Here is a 16,836-nt window from a genome sequence, read left to right as displayed (position 1 = left end):
TCCTACAAAGGAGAGTGCACACAGCAGAAAAAAAAAAATATACCGGTACCTCTCTGCTCTCCATTAAAGACATCTTTACAAAGTGCCACATCCAGAAACATTGTGAAGGACCATTCCCATGGTCTCTTTATCCCACTTCCATCAGGCAGGTTCTATAGCATCCGAGAATTCTGCCAGGTTCGTCAACAGCTACCCCTTGGCTGTTTGGAATCTGAACTCCGTGCTACCTTCAGATCTGCTTCTACTAGCTTGCACAGTACATTTTTTCACTTATTACTGTTTTTTAATATTAGTTATTATTTTATATTACTGCATTTCAAATTATTACTATCTATTCACTAACCTATTACTATTATTAATCAATCATTTTACAGTATATTGTAGTACTTAACTGCTGTTTCATGCCACTGTATGCTGCAGTACTGTGTATAGATGGTATGTGAATAAAACCCCTTGATTTGAAACGAGATTCATCTTTTCAATGTGTTTATCAGCATGTTGGTTGCAAATGAAAGACAATATTTTAAGATGCATGTCAAAGATGGCCATAGTTTCTCAGGCGAGTTTTTTGTACAGTACTTGAGCTTAAGGGCTTGATTTTAACAAGATCTATCAGACACTGTTTGCAACAAGTTACAGTGTTGGACAACAGAAACAAGAAACCTAACTAATAGTGGTATTCTCTGTCCTGCTTTACATTTAGCATTGTTCATCTGCCCATATAAGTTAACTCTGTAATTACAGTCATATACACTTAAATTTCAAAAAAGACATATGCATCACAAAAGCAGAGATTTACTTACATAAATCCATAGACAGACGTAACAAAGTCCCAAGAGCTGAGGAGGAAGAATGACAGGCAGGTGATCACTACGAGGCTGCCCAGGTACATTGAACCATATTGAGAAGTGAAGATCCAAAACCTCGGGCTGTGAACGCTGATAGGTATGTACAGCCTCTGGAACAGAAGTTCACAAAACATACGATTTGATTTGTTGCTTTATTAGACAAAACTTAACATCCCCAAAATCGTCTTTGGTAGAGGTACTGCCTGATGCGATGCATCTTTGGTATTTTGTCTGCTTTCCTTGAAAGAACACAGAAGGGAACAAACAGGTGGTGCTGGTGGGGTTTCTTTAGTTATTAGAATTTATGATTATCATAAAAGGGGATCTGCAGGAAGATTTTATGAAGGACAGGACATCCAGCATGGTATTTGTTGTCAACACTTATTCACTATGTCCAAAAAAACAAAGTCTGACAGACCTTAAAGGGCTATGTTCAAATACATTTCTTTGTGTGTATAACACCCATTTATCTGCTACACCCACTGTATCCTGAACAGGGTTTTGGGGAAGCTACAGCCTATCCCAGCAAGTACAGGGCACAAGGCATGAACAATCCCCGGACAGGGAACTAGCCCACTGCAGGGTGAAAAGCACACCTAACACTACATTCTTAAACCTGCTTAATCAAATTTAGTATAGTTGGCACAGGGTGCAAAAAACAATCCTGGATAAAATGCCAGGCTACCACAGACCCACATTTCCACTCACAAAGGGAAAATTCAGATGCCAATTATCCTGCCATATAACTTTGTGAAATATATCTTTACAAGCTTTGATCTATGTTCTTATAACTTTACAGAAGCTTAGAACATAACAGCTCTCATCACTCTTAATTATTACCTTGTATATTCATCTATTGATGTGTCAAAATTAGTGTCTTATGTTACATGGTTTATTTCTACCTCTCAATTATAAAAATATATAAATTATATATTTTATATACATATATATAAAAAAAAACAGCCTCAGTCCCACTCATTTCTGTCCACATGCTAAGGGAGTCCTCCACTCGAACTTGCAGATAGAGTTCTACTCAAAGTCAAAGTGAACTTTATTGTCATCTCAACCATATACAAGTATACAGATAGACGAAAGTCTACTCAAGCAACAACCCCGAGCGTGACCTGGGCTTAGAATTCTGCACGAGTATGGTTAACCAGACAAACTATCTAGACAATATTCTGCTTCCATCTGGTATGCTTTCTGTCACTTCAGGTTAATTAAGATACTCAATAAATATTCGTGGTTAGGTGGAGTCTCTGATGAAAAGCACAATGGCAAACAAAAAGGTGTAAAGGCAGTTTTAGAATTAACTGAACCGGAACCACTGCTGAAATTGAGCCACGGCGATTAAAAACTAATGTTTACACGGAAAGTGAAATCGATGCCAATATGGCACTGTATGACGACCTGCTGTGATATGCCTGTGGTGCAACAGTAGCTATGTCACAAAATGGTAAAATAATTGCATTCAAATTAAAAGACAAGCAAGACATTAGCCCTCCAAGCACTGCTCACGATGCTGCAACTGTCAATGTAGCAGTCACTTACAGTAGCCTGCAACTCGTGCAGGACAGGCACTGACATTCTACCCTCTTGTATGGAAGCAACAGAAAAAAAAATGCATGTGTGTAAAGAAATACGCTTCTATTGTCCAGATTGCAACGCTGGGTTGTTTGCTGAGGATTATTTCAAACCACATCACACAAAGGATGTGTACTAAGTCTGCATCACTACAGCAAAACATACCTTTAATACTGCATTTAGGTTGACATTTTGGTATTTACATTTTTTTGTTACACGTAACATTTTTTTCCTTGTTGAAAAAAAAAAATCAACATTTCTGGCTTGTTAATCCTGGGATAAACACAATGCTAAAGGAGACTGTTTCTATGGTGTGTTAGCACTTTCATTCTGTCACAATAGACACTTACAAAACTTTATCCTAATGTTTTCTGGATCAAAGTAGACCATTATTTCTCAGGCCTTGACCTTTTTCTTTTAAAATATTTTACTGAAACAGTGTACGATGAACACACAGGTGAAAATGGGATCAAGGTAGCTAGCTGGTCATTTGCTGACTCACTTTTTATCCTATTATTGTCTGTCTGCTGAAAATTTCTGAATGTTAAAAAGAAGTCACTTAAATGAGACTGTAAAAGTATGTTTGATTAGTATAATAATGAAGTGGTGCCAACTGCCAACTAGTCTCTAGCTGCTTCACATCCTCAGCAGGGGTACTACCATACTGCAGAGTGATACAGACACTATGCTGCTGACCTCATGTTGTTTTTAGTGCAATGGTGCAGTGAAAACTGATGAGATTACAAATCTGAGCCAGATGTATAAAAGAAGGAAGTAATTGTAGTGAAGTTCATATTGTCACACTAAAAAGAAAGAAAGTAATTGAGATTTATTTTTAAATTATCAAGTCAGTACGGAAAGTTTACCAATCTACTATTTAAACACTGATAAAGGTTTGGTAATAAAACTGCAGCTAAGAAAATGTAATTTTACACTGGGTTACACCAAAGGTACTGAACATGCCAGAATTACCAAGAAATGTCTGACAATATTGCATGTAGTGTAAAATATTACTTCACCTACCTCAGGAATCTAGCCATTGATTAGTATGAGAAAATGCATGAGAAAGACATGTTGTTTCTACAGCATGCAGTGATTGGCTTCCTTGGGAAGGTCAAAATCCCCACCTAAAATATGTAAAAGCATCTTCCCGATGTATACAGAGACAATGCTAGCATTGTCAAACAACAGGTAAAGTGCTATAAAGTTAGAAACATCAATCAGACTCAAACTGGCTCTCCCAAGAGCAACAGAGGGACGAGAAAGGAAAAAAAAAACAAGAAAAACAGACAACTAACACACAAAATATAAAAAAAACAATGGCAGAAATTGGAATGGGGAATCATGCAGTCCATGAGATACTGACTGAATGAAACAGTGACTGAACAGCACAAAATCGTTCCAAGAGGGGCAGACAAAATTCTGGAATGTTAAAGGGGCATTTAACACTACATTGACACAAGTGAAAAAAGTTGAATAGAGCAGAGTAGAACAGAGTTTAACTAATATGGGATATTTAACCTTTTGGTAGCCAAATGCTTTGACAGAGATGAAAATATTTGTACATTGATTTGCTTAATATATACTAATCGACTATTCATATATGAACTGAATTGTATTCAACATTAATTCTATTATGATTGTCATATTAATAGAGACTTTGAAAACTGGTAATAAGAGGATGAATCAAAGTGAAATATTGAAAACACCATGTGACAAAACCCACTATTTAATATATACTAATTTAATGTTGTTTCTACAGTATGTGTAAAATGAAGAATAAGCTGAAAATGTAATATACTGGGTAGTTAGACAAACTAGACACCATGAATCGAAGGCACATCTTTAACATAGTGAGCAAGCTGCTTATCATATCTGTGCACATAATGTAAAGCACACATATTTAAAGAAGCAGTATAATGCACAAAGCACACCAAAATGATGTGCAAAATGGAAGGTATTATAGTATATGCAATACAGTTTAGAAGTAGTTTGAGGACTAAGTTTTGAGGTTGTTTACTATTCAGGACCGACATTTAATTTTACTGTGAGTTTCATGCTGAAATATAAGATACTTATCATGGCAGGCATGGACAAAAGTATATAACTGTATTTTAAGAATACACATACTTAATAACGATCAGAAAAACAAGATAATAAAACAGATGTTGTACAGTACAGTAAATGACAATAAAAATCCATCCATGTTCCAAATCAGCTTTATCCTGACTAGGGTCACAAGAAAGCTGGAGCCCATCCAAGCAAGTCTAGGGTATAAGGCAGGAATAGTCCCTGCACCAGTAAATGATAATATAAATACATTTGGTAAACTAACAAACATACATGTTAGATCAACAGGTAATTGTAACTTGACTTGTTATTTGCATAGGCTTCAGCATCCACAACTTTAAATTGGATTAAGTGGTTCAGAAAATGAATGAAGTCTACTAACAAGGAGGATGTGACAAAAATTTGCAAGAACTTACCTGTAACTGATAAAGCAGTGCTGGAGCAAAGAGGGTGAAAGGGTACAAGGACTGGTACGTAGCCAAGGCAAGGAAGATGGCACTCAGTAAGGCACTACCTGGAACAGAGACATGGAAAGGAGATCGCAGGGCTGACTGCAGGTCCTATTTGCCATGACCCATCCACTAGCTCCACTCCACAGTAGATGAGACAATGAAGAGGTAAGGATACTGGAATTCCAGTTTCGAAACTTTTCACCATTTGCCTCTGTGGAAAGGCACCACAGCAGCACTCATAAGAACATATGATAGCTTGTACATGTGAGGAAATAATTCATTTTATCTGCCTTTCTTGATTAAATACTAGAAAAGTAACCTGAGAACGCAGTATCTTATACATGCTCATGTATGAAGATGTAGATTTCAGAGTCCAAAAGAAGGACATCAAACAAACAACCATCTTTTCCTGGTCATTAATGGACTGGCTGGTTGGACACTTAACTGTGCAAGCCAAATGCTGCTGAGATGTTCGGACTCACTGTAGGGTGAATGGCTTGGGCACCCACTGAAAAAACATGCTCGGCTTTTGTACAATACAAAATTGGCAAACAACTGGAAATTAGGTGTCCTACCTTTTATTGTGCATAATATGAAAAGTGCAGTGACGGCATTGTTGAGGCCACAGGTGGATTTGGCCACGCAGGAGAGAACTGTAAAAGGGTTCAGTAAATAACTGGAGGGAAAGACAGAGAGGTGGGCAGTTAGGTGTGATTCCAGCACAGCATGTCAGACATAGTAATTTTGAACCCAATTAACATGTATAAGCATTTCATAAGCGAAGACAAATTGATTTTCATAGTTTTAAACTCTATAGAAAAAAAAGATGTCCATTTTGATTGGCTACACAATTCATAGTGCCATACTCACAACACTGCCACCTTTATCGGGATGTACATCATCTCTTTGGGAGTCCTGAGGAGCTCAGCAACATCAAGGGGGTAGCGGCCAGCTTCAAGGGTGTACTTCTGTTTCCTGTACTGTAAAGGAACATCATATTACATTCTGAAACCAACTCAATTTAGCTCAGGGAAAATGTTTCATCTTTGGAAAAGAAAGCTTACATAAACTAGAAGAAAATGTCCAAACTCCAGGGAAACTGTGACCAGGTGTGGGATTTGAACCCTGGACACTGAATCTGTAAAGCAGCTGTACTGATCACTGGGTCTGCTTAACATAATAAATGCAATACTAACAAGGCAAATACACAAGTGTTGGAGTGTTTACAGAAACAGCAAGTGGCACTGCACTCCCTAGATATGGAAATGCAACGTTTAGTCAACCAGAACCACTGATATAAATGAAGGCAAACTAGGTCAACTACAGGATAGGCACACCGCCATTTGTTCTCAGATGGCATATTCAAATCCCAAAGAAGGCTAACAATCATTAATTAGCTTGTTCATATTACAGAGATGTTACAATTGAACCACTTACCACAATTTTGTTATAATCTTGCACAGCCAAGTACAGAGCAACAGCAGTTATGGCATCTGCTATCTGTATAAAAATTAAGGAAAAAAATATTAGTTTGTGAGAAAAGAGCTGTATTAATATAATGGAAAGTCTAGTATGTGTAGATGTGTCTCACTCTTGCCTGTCACCTGACTGGCATTACACTCAACACACAAACCTCCACAGATGGGTGATAAGCCCACAGGATAGCTCTACTCAGTCTTTTTCAGACGGAGCCTGACTGCACTACAGGGGTGCCACTGAGATCTACCTTTAGGAATGGGTCCCAATATGCATGGCACAGGTGTTGTTTGCTTAGGTTTATTTGGGACCATTGTGAGTGTCATTTGTTTGCACTGTTCTTTGTCTGTTCTCTACTTTGAAACCCACATACTGGTAACTCTATCAGAAGCTTTTATATCTCAGAGGGAAAGAAAGCATCTGGGAACTGTTACTAGGGATAGGATGGTCAGATGCGACCATATTTCATACTACCATCTGGGATATCTTGCCTGCCATTCCAGTACTTCCAAAAAATCTCTCAATCCTGACCTTTAGGTTCCACTAATTAGTACTTACCCAAACTTTTTCACATGACTCTAGGCTGCATCATGCTTTTAAAATGAGATGGCTTTAAAACCCTCTCGGGTTACTTCTAGTAAAACTCCAGAACCTCTTCCATGTCTGGAAGTAGAAGGGTTTTTTTTTTGGCTAGAGGGACACAGTTAAAAACAGTGCTTTTTAACTGAAATTACAAAGGCTGAAACTACTGTAGATATCAATTAAAAGCCTATCATCTCTCTTAATGGTTTCTTAATGCATTTAAAAAATGTTAGGAAACAAACATCCTTTGAATGAAGTTCTCTAAAGCTTTGCCAAGAAAACACACGGCTTCTAGGGTTTAACACCAGGACAAAGGCACACTTTTGGAAACAAGCTACTAAAGGGCGACATACATTAGGCATGACATTGCAAAGTCACAGCCCAATTCAGATCATTTTGGTGGAGCCTCCTGTATTAAATTAAGCATCAGAAATATATTTTACTAGCCGAAGCCTGCCGTAGCATATGGCGGTGTAAGAATAGGAACAGAAAATGGTGAGAAAGGAATTCAGAAATCAAGAAGAAATAAATACTTCTTGAAAGACGCAGGTGTGAATAAGTGTTTTGGTAGTGACGACAGATAATGAGTCGAAAGATCTAACCCTAGAAAAAGCCACGTACAACTGGCCATGGCTGAAGACTGGTTGTTAGAATTATTGTGAAGAGTAAACAGCATGTGGGATATCAGGTCTGTGCTCCGACAGTGCATGTAGAATTTCCAGCCAAGCAGGATTACATGTGAAAGTGATAAATAAATGAGGTTGTCCGAATTTACATACTATGGCCATGGCATCCTGCTAGTTTTGTTGCATGTATCTTGGACTTCCTGGAAATGTGGACGGTAATATTATCATTTTGCCTAAACATACGTTTTTATTTTCAGCATTTGCTTGCAGCGCGTCCGACAGTTCTTAGTCTTGTTCCACGCGCAAATCTTGTTGATCTAATCTGAGATAGTTGAGATGCACAAACCTCTGTTTTAACATACGCATCTATGACGTACTGTTGGAATAGTTCGCTGCTGGAGTGCAAAATACTAAATATATTCCTCACAGCTAATCTGTATGTGTAAAATTGGCATTGAGTAAGCTTGCTTCACTTGGCGGTTCTTTTTATCTGGAACATGTTGTAAATCTTTGTGCCAGCCAATGTCTCCAAAAGGGAATAAAAGTGGGTAAACCATAGAATCGCAATTCATATTGAGCGTGGAAATCTGTATACAGGAGTTGCCTATGGGACAGATGCAAATATCCCTTTCGGCAGGTGGTTCGCCAACTTCTCAGACAAAAATCACTGCAACATTGGTGTGACATGTCGGGGCATTGTAGCGTCGTAAATTCTGCCTAGGGTTTTCATTGAAAAGCATTCGTACAGCTGCTGTTGGATTGGGCTGAGCGATTTCATGCATGTGTTTGTATGATTTAGCAAAGCTTTTGGTGCTTCTGAGCATGGAATCTAGCTGGAGAAGTAAATTTTTGCTGCATGTAGAGTTTGCTTTATTTTGTAAACGTACTGCAGATGCTTGGCGGGAAATGCGGTGTCGGCTGCGTGTGGGCAGGACCGGTTTTGAGGGTGGATGCAGGAAGAGAGTTAGAGTTGGTGGGCGGGGTTCTGTTGAGCGTAACCCATGGTCTTAAAGTTGGGGCTCTGTGAGTTGGCGGGCGTGGCTCTGTCTTGCTTGCGCTCACTGTCGTTCGTGCCCTTACTGAATTTATATATATATATATATATACTCCATTATATTAAGAATAGGATTATCTAACAATGGCTAAAACAATTAAAAACAAAAGATACAAAGAGAATTTTTAAAAAGAAATTTAACTTCACAAAAAAATGAAATGGTACAGAAGCATTTACCCTGTATACTCGCGGATAAGCTCTCCCATGAATAAGTCGGACTTAACTTTACTGTATAGCTTCCGGTATTTTATAATGCCGGTTGTGTACAGTGCATCCGGAAAGTATTCACAGCGCATCACTTTTTCCACATTTTGTTATGTTACAGCCTTATTCCTAAATGGATAAATTCATTTTTTCCTCAGAATTCTACACACTACACCCCATAATGACAACGTGAAAAAAGTTTGAGATTTTTGCAAATTTATTAAAAATAAAAAAATTAAGAAAGCACATGTACATTAAGTATTCACAGCCTTTGCCATGAAGCTCAAAATTCAGCTCAGGTGCATCCCGTTTCCCCATATCATCTTTGAGATGTTTCTGCGGCTTAATTGGAGTCCACCTGTGGTAAATTCAGTTGATTGGACATGATGTGGAAAGGCACACACCTGTCTATATAAGGTCTCACAGTTGACAGTTTATGTCAGAGCACAAACCAAGCATGAAGTTAAAGGAATTGTCTGTAGACCTCCGAGACAGGATTGTATCGAGGCACAAATCTGGGGAAGGTTACAGAAAAATTTCTGCTGCTTTGAAAGTCCCAGTGAGCAGCATAGTGGTCTCCATCATCTGTAAGTGGAAGAAGTTTGAAATCACCAGGACTCTTCCTAGAGCTGGCCAGCCATCTAAACTGAGTGATCGGGGGAGAAGGGCCTTAGTCAGGGAGGTAACCAAGAACCCGACAGTCACTCTGTTACAGCTCCAGAGGTCCTCTGTGGAGAGAGGAGAACCTTCCAGAAGGACAACCATCTCTGCCACAATCCACCAATCAGGCCTGTATGGTAGAGTTGCCAGACGGAAGCCACTCCTTAGTAAAAGGCACATGGCAGCCCGCCTGGAGTTTGCCAAAAGGCACCTGAAGGACTCTCAGACCATGTGAAACAAAATTCTCTGGTCTGATGAGAAAAAGATTGAACTCTTTGGTGTGAATGCCAGGTGTCACGTTTGGAGGAAACCAGGCACCGCTCATCACCAGGCCAGTACCATCCCTACAGTGAAGCATGGCGGTGGCAGAATCATGGTGTGGGGATGTTTTTCAGTGGCAGGAACTGGGAGACTAGTCAGGATAAAGGGAAAGATGACTGCAGCAATGTACAGAGACATCCTGGATGAAAACCTGCTCCAGAGGGCTCTTGACCTCAGACTGGGGCGATGGTTCATCTTTCAGCAGGACAACGACCCTAAGCACACAACCAAGATATCAAAGAATTGGCTTCAGGACAACTCTGTGAATGTCCTTGAGTGGCCCAGCCAGAGCCCAGACTTGAATCCGATTGAACATCTCTCGAGATCTTAAAATGGCTGTGCACCGACGCTTCCCATCCAACCTGATGGAGCTTGATAGGTACTGCAAAGAGGAATGGGTGAAACTGGCCAAGGATAGGTGTGCCAAGCTTGTGGCATCATATTTAAAAAGACTTGAGGCTGTAATTGCTGCCAAAGGTGCATCGACAAAGTATTGAGCAAAGGCTGTGAATACTTATGTACATGTGATTTCTCAGTTTTTATTTTAATAAATTTTCAAAACCTCAAGTAAACTTTTTCACATTGTCATTATGGGGTGTTGTGTGTAGAATTCTGAGGAAAAAAATTAATTTAATCCATTTTGGAATAAGGCTGTAACATAAACTGTGGAAAAAGTGATGCGCTGTGAATACTTTCCAGATGCACTGTAAGTCGAACGCAGAAAACTCACGCTATTGTTACAAGAAATTATGATATGCCAACGCCCACCTGAGAGAGTAACCACGGAGCACACTGCCTATTTCTTCTATGTGGGTGCGGCAGTGCACTGTAACAGCGTGTGCTCCTAACCTCTCCCTTTCTCTCTCTGTTTTTCCTATGTGACCACACGGTAATACCCAACTATTCCGAAGTAACGCATCTCACACCCGCATACGCCTTTATATTAAAAGCATCTCTTATCTATGATGGAACGTTCGATCAGAAGAAAATATGAAGCTGGTTTAAATTAAAAGTTGTTGAAGTGGTGAAAGAAATTTTCTAACTGCGCTGTTGCAACATAATTTGATGCATCTGAGAAACTGATGTGAGATTGGAGGAGGCAAGAAGATGTAAAAACAAAAAATTTAAGTGTCACATTTTTGAATGGGCGTACAAGTTGGGGGTCTGATTTGAGGATCGATTTTTCAGGTTGCAAGACCCGACTTATACACGAGTATATACAGTAATAAAAAATAAATAAAAGCAAAAACTAAGTAAAACTAAAAGCTATTTATAAACTAAATCAGGAGTGCCCCTGTAAAGGCATTTTCTGACTCACAGATCATTTGCTTGGTGCCAAATCAGGGGATGACTAGTTACTTTGTTCTACTCTCCAGGTAGTTTGGATGCGTTTCATACAGCAAACTTTAAGAGAAACAAAAGAAGCCTGGTTGTTTTTGTCCACATCAGAGTACGATTGGCATATTAATATCTATCTAGCCAAACTGGACTATGGGGACAACTGCTCCAAACAAGCTAGGTGTCAAAACGCATTAAGTGTTGATAGACATCCCTCGTGATGGGAGGAAGACTATAAAAATCTGGAGACATAAAAGCAGGCAAAGAGATTTTAGATAGATAATGAGGACTTTTGACACTACTAATTTGGTTGTGGATCAACAGCACATTATAAAAGTAAAACATTGATGCCTGCCATGTACGGTCGATGAGATAGTAGGTTGCTCTACACTGGCAAAAAGCTCTTGTAATAAATGTCCAAAAAAGCACACATGGACAAATTTGTTAATGCCCCTCCATGAAAAAAGGAGAAACCACAACTGTCTCTGAACTAACATGAAACTGACTAAAGTAATTAGCTCCCATTATTGTTTTTTTTCTGTACTTAACAAAAATCAGACTTTGCGTTAGAGTTATGATTCAGCAGAATATTTCAAATAATAACACAAATGAAAATGGCATGGACAAAAATGACGGAACCCTTAGTTTAATATTTTGTTGCACAACTTTTAGACACAATCACTGCAAACACACAATTCCTGTAACTCTCAGTGAGACTTCTGCACCTGTCAACAGATAGTTTGGCCCACAGCAAGCTGCTCCAGCTGTGTTATGTTTTTGTTGGATGCCATCTCCAGACTGCATTTTTATTTATTTATTTTTTTTAAGTTGTCCTTGGTATTTTGCCTACCATTTTAACTATCTGTCTGCCTATTCTGGGGTTGATTTTCCCCTTGCAGTGTGGTTACGCTATCTCCCCGTTATTCAGCACAGATAACAAGGAATACTCGCAGTTCTTGCCCCCCAACCATCTCAAGCACTGGGTAAAGCAATTATTGCAGGAACTCTGCAGTTTTAGTCCTATCTGAAAGGCTCACAAGGATGGATTATCTTTTCAATATTTTACAAATGTAAATGCATTTTTCTTATTGCTGAAAAAAAAATCCTCAGCATTGCATAAAACCACTTATTAACAAGAAGCATAAGTGAATTGGTATTAAAGACCCAAGGTTATTATAGTTAACGAAAGCTAAAATCAAAACTGAAACTACTATTAAAAAAACATTTTCGTAAACTGAAATAAAATTAACAAAATTGAAATGAAAAACAAAAACTAAACTATTAAACTAGCTTAAAAGACTAACTGAAATAAAACAATTTACTAAAATATTTTTAGCTTTTGTTTTGAATGAATATTCTTGCCGTTAGTCTTTAACCCTTGTAAGTTTTAACTCTAAAACAGAAAGTCATCCACCACGAGCCGCACACACATATTGATCCAGTGAACGGCAGCTGGTGACGGAGAACGGCTGTTCACACAGCATCTGCAGTTAAAGAGCAAGCCGAGTGCGGGTGTGTAAAGCGTGAGAAATAGAAAGCAATTTGCGTGCCGCCTTTCTTTGTGCTTGTTGTATATCAAGATGTAATTCAAACGGCTGAACTCAGAATGTGCTGGTCAACAAAACATTTACCAAATGGACAGAAAATCACAAGTGAGTAACGTTTCAATTTATTTTTTAGGTGTCTGCTTTTTGTTGGCAGCAACTCACCTGCCTCTTTGCACAGGAGAAATTGTTTTTACTTTCTCATATAAAGTATAGAGAAAGTATAGTAATCATAAAAACAATCGACCTCGATATTTTGATGAATCTTGATATTACAGACCTCCCAGAGTCCAACAATACTGTTTTTTTGGAATTGTGTGTGTGTGTAAACACGATAACTCAACAACGCAACAAGATAAATGGATGAAATTCGGCATGTGGTTGTTACACCACAATTGTAGATCTGTATTAACTTTTGGGCCAAATCCATCACCTGGAAGTAGTACTTTACCTGAACACATACTTGATTTTTTTTTTTTTATTTTATTTATACACCTGCAGAGTCTGATTTATTCAATTTTACTTTGATAATAATTGTTTAAAATATGATTAATTTGATTTGTTGTTGATGGTTCCTTAATGTACATAATATAAAAATATAATCACTGTCTTGTGATTTACTCCTCAAATATCCATCCCCATATTGGAGTATACAAGAAAACCGAGGGGAGACCACTCCCGGTTTTTGAAAATAAAACGGCACCGATCGAGAGACTGACTAGGTCATCATACAAAATCAGCATGTTGTTGCTGACCAATCACGTTTGCTTTAAAAACATCGTTTAACAACGAAGCGATACAAACAAAGGTAGAGAGTCGGACAAGTGATGAAAAACTAAACATGCTAATGGCTTTTTGTATTTATTCCATATTTATCATCTTTTTTTGGTTCATATTCACAACTCAAAATACCTGATATTGTAAAAGTTATTCATTACCAGAATTATGTTTTAAAATATTTGTCTCCCTTTTTTCAAAGTTTTTCTCCCTCTCTCAAAACAGTTGAAATATCATATTCTTTTTGTTCTTAACATCAGCCTTATCATATATATTGCATACCAGGGAATTTTCCTGCTTTGCATCCAAACCTGCTGGAGTAGGCTCCAAGTTAACGGAGATCATGCTCTGGATAAACAGGATTAGATCATGTATATGTTGTTCTTAATCTCAGATGCTGTCTCTGTTGTTTTGTGCCTGTCCATACTCTTATTACCTGCTCTTGCCCTGCTCATTATGGGTTTACTGTTCTTATGGTGGGCTATTCAACACTCGATTGACACTAACATGCTTGTTGTTCTTTGTTTCCCTCAATACAGCTAGGAGGGGTCTGCACACTGATTCAAGTCTAAGAGCCCTGTTCTTTCAAAGTCCCTGTGATTTTCATGAGAAAATAATTTTAAAAATTATAAAATTGTGTACAATTGTTCATATTCAGTGTCCAGTTTTGATTATGCTTGGTTTTATCAAACACAAACAAAACCAGATAGTAAACCAGGCAGTGTAGTAAGCTTCCACTAACAATAAACTCATATCCAAATCTGTTAAGTGTACAGTTCTGTCTGATTGTGACACAAAACTAACTCCGCAGGCGCTCCATGCCATAATTACTAAAACTAATATATATAAAAATAAAATAGAAATGTCTTTGTGAAATAAAAACTAAACTAAAACTAAAAATACATGATGAAGGAAAACTAAAACTAAACTGAATTCCCAAGTAAGGTCAGAGAAAATATAGAAATAAAAACTAATATAAAAAGGCAAAAACTATAACAACCTTGTAAAAGAACCAGGCATTGTTATGTGAATCGGTTTGCTGGAGACCAATCTCTATCCCCCCCCCCCTTCCCCCCCTTTTTTAAACAGCAAAATTAAAAAGTCTATCTGTGTGTCCTATTAAGATACTCACCATGAAGACAATTTCAGAATAGTCAATGACAAAGTGAAACAGATAAATCATCAGGGGTGTCTGTGGAGGAGAAAGATGACAAAATGGCCATTATCTTTACATGCAGAGAATGCTTTTGTCCTCTTCACCTTACTTATAATAAGATAACATTTAAGACATAATGCAGATGAAAATACAAACTATCCAGGCAACTTCAAGAAAAAAGGCTAATAACTAGTGAGGATTCTATAATTTGGGAAAATCAGATGCTAAATTTAACTGTTAATTTTTCTTTTAGTCAGCAAAATCTACAATACATTTGGCAGATATTTTAATGAGTAGTTTGAATGCGGGAGCACACTACACAAAAATGTCTGTTTTTACACACACAAAAAAAGGTCTGCTTATACACTACAGTTTTTTTACCCACTTAGATTTCCTCAGGATACACTTAACGTTACAAAGTAAACATCAAAATCGAAAGCAACCTTTCTCTTTTTATAATAACAATAATAATAATAAAAATTTCAATTTGGTTAACCCCTGCCTCTGCTTACCTCATGAAAGACATCTCCAGAATATGGTGACACACCCAGGTCAAGCAGAGCCAGTCCCTCAACAACTGCAGTAAAGAAAAGGGTACCATAACATTTCCAATAATTAATCTATTCAAGACTTAAAAGCGCAGATTACTTTAAGATTGAATAGCAAAACTACTATGGGCAAATTTCACAAGTACAATGAGCGAGGTTTGCGGACGCTTCTAGTCAGACAGATGATCTGAGACAACAATAATCATTTTAGTCATATAGTTCCAAAAAATGAGACTAAACAAATAAATAAAATAAAATAATAGAATTAGAGCCTAGATGACTGGCAGACAAACTACTGCAGATACAGGAGACAACCCGACTACATTGATGGAACATACGGACGGTGTAAGGACAGAAGGAACAATGAAACCAGGCTATTTGGCAAACAAGTGTTAAAAAGATGGGTAAAGTTATTACGGATGGATTGACTTTAGAAAGCCGGATGCAGATACACATATATTTACCATGTAAAGGAAGGCACTAAATTAAATCCGACAGCACGCAAAAGCCATAGAATTAAAAATGCAGGCATGCATAAACAAGCATTTGTCATAAGTAACAGGAGGCTCGTCCAGTCTCTTCCGCGGAGTATGCGCGTCAAGCACCTTATCGAGGAACACTGAGCTAAGAGCCGCACCTGTTCTCATCTTTGTCCTCAAGCATGATAGCTCCTGCACCCGAAAAAACAACACATTCCTACCTCTCTTCCAGCCATTTAAAGGAGACACAACTTCCACTCTCTCAGCGATGATTTCAGCCAGGCTTGACCTGAATAACACTGCCCGAACAGTGACAGCGATCAGTAAAACCAAGACCAAGGAGGCCGCCATCTCAGCCGGAGGAAGACGCTCTCCTCGAGCATGCTGGGAAATGTAGTGAAATATAGCCGGCATACACGCTAGTTGTTATAGTAACATTTTTCTTGACGACAGAGATAAACATATCCCCACCATACATATTTATAATCTATTATTCGCCAGTTTGTGAAACTTTGAACACGATGCTATCTTCAAAAATTAACCTGAGCTCCTGTTCCACCACCTTTATATTTTTCAAATTAGTTACCAGCGTGGAAGCTAGCTGGGTAATGTAGTTCAACACCGTTCCTTAAAGTGCTGCCCGACTTGCACGCATTGCTTCATGGGAAATGTCGTTTGGTCCTGTAAGTAATTCGCGTTGGAAGGTAAAACCTTATATCTCAAATTGCTAATTTTCTGACATGTTTAAAATAACTCGGTAACAGTGTCACAGCAGCTGAAGTAACCATGAAAAATAGACAGCACATGAACTATGCTTTAGTTTTACTCAAGGATATTTAATCACTTTAAAATTAAACATTTGAAATTTCGGACTCCTCACCGGCAAATGAAAAAATATCAAAAATGAGTTTTTATTGGTTTCCCAAACTATGCTGGTTAATAAAATACTGATATATACATATATAAATATTAATAAATATTACCGTAAAAATGGAATAAGACACTTTTGAAAATGTCTTTTCGGTTGCTACACGTACATCTATTCACTTTTAGAAATGTATCCTTAAAGTAAAACCATTTTTAAAGTTGAAGGAGGCGGCCGACAGAAATTTTCCTC

General features: G+C 38.1%; 1 protein-coding gene across 1 annotated transcript; it reads right to left on the bottom strand.

Moving 5' to 3' along the window:
* Window positions 1–799: 799 nt before the first annotated feature.
* pigu (phosphatidylinositol glycan anchor biosynthesis, class U) lies at window positions 800–16,106 on the bottom strand. Its single transcript, XM_039735714.1, has 8 exons — window positions 15,941–16,106; window positions 15,205–15,269; window positions 14,669–14,728; window positions 6,392–6,454; window positions 5,825–5,934; window positions 5,530–5,630; window positions 4,919–5,016; window positions 800–958 (listed from the first exon to the last, which is right to left on the bottom strand). The coding sequence occupies exons 1-8, from the start codon at window positions 16,068–16,070 to the stop codon at window positions 800–802; spliced, it is 786 nt and encodes a 261-aa protein (XP_039591648.1). The 5' UTR covers window positions 16,071–16,106.
* Window positions 16,107–16,836: the final 730 nt, after the last annotated feature.

Source organism: Polypterus senegalus, chromosome 14 (genome assembly GCF_016835505.1).
Source record: "Polypterus senegalus isolate Bchr_013 chromosome 14, ASM1683550v1, whole genome shotgun sequence".
NCBI classification, from domain to species: domain Eukaryota; kingdom Metazoa; phylum Chordata; class Cladistia; order Polypteriformes; family Polypteridae; genus Polypterus; species Polypterus senegalus.
Note: the sequence above shows the minus strand (reverse complement) of the source record. Positions and strands in the feature narration are given on the sequence as shown.

Coding starts and splice junctions, on each gene's coding strand:
- pigu (XM_039735714.1), bottom strand. CDS start 16,070: ATGGCGGCCTCCTTGGTCTTGGTTTTACTGATCGCTGTCACTGTTCGG. Junction 15,270..15,940: donor TTTAAATGGCTGGAAGAGAG/GTAGGAATGTGT, acceptor TCTTTACTGCAG/TTGTTGAGGGACTGGCTCTG. Junction 6,455..14,668: donor ATTCTGAAATTGTCTTCATG/GTGAGTATCTTA, acceptor ATTTTTATACAG/ATAGCAGATGCCATAACTGC.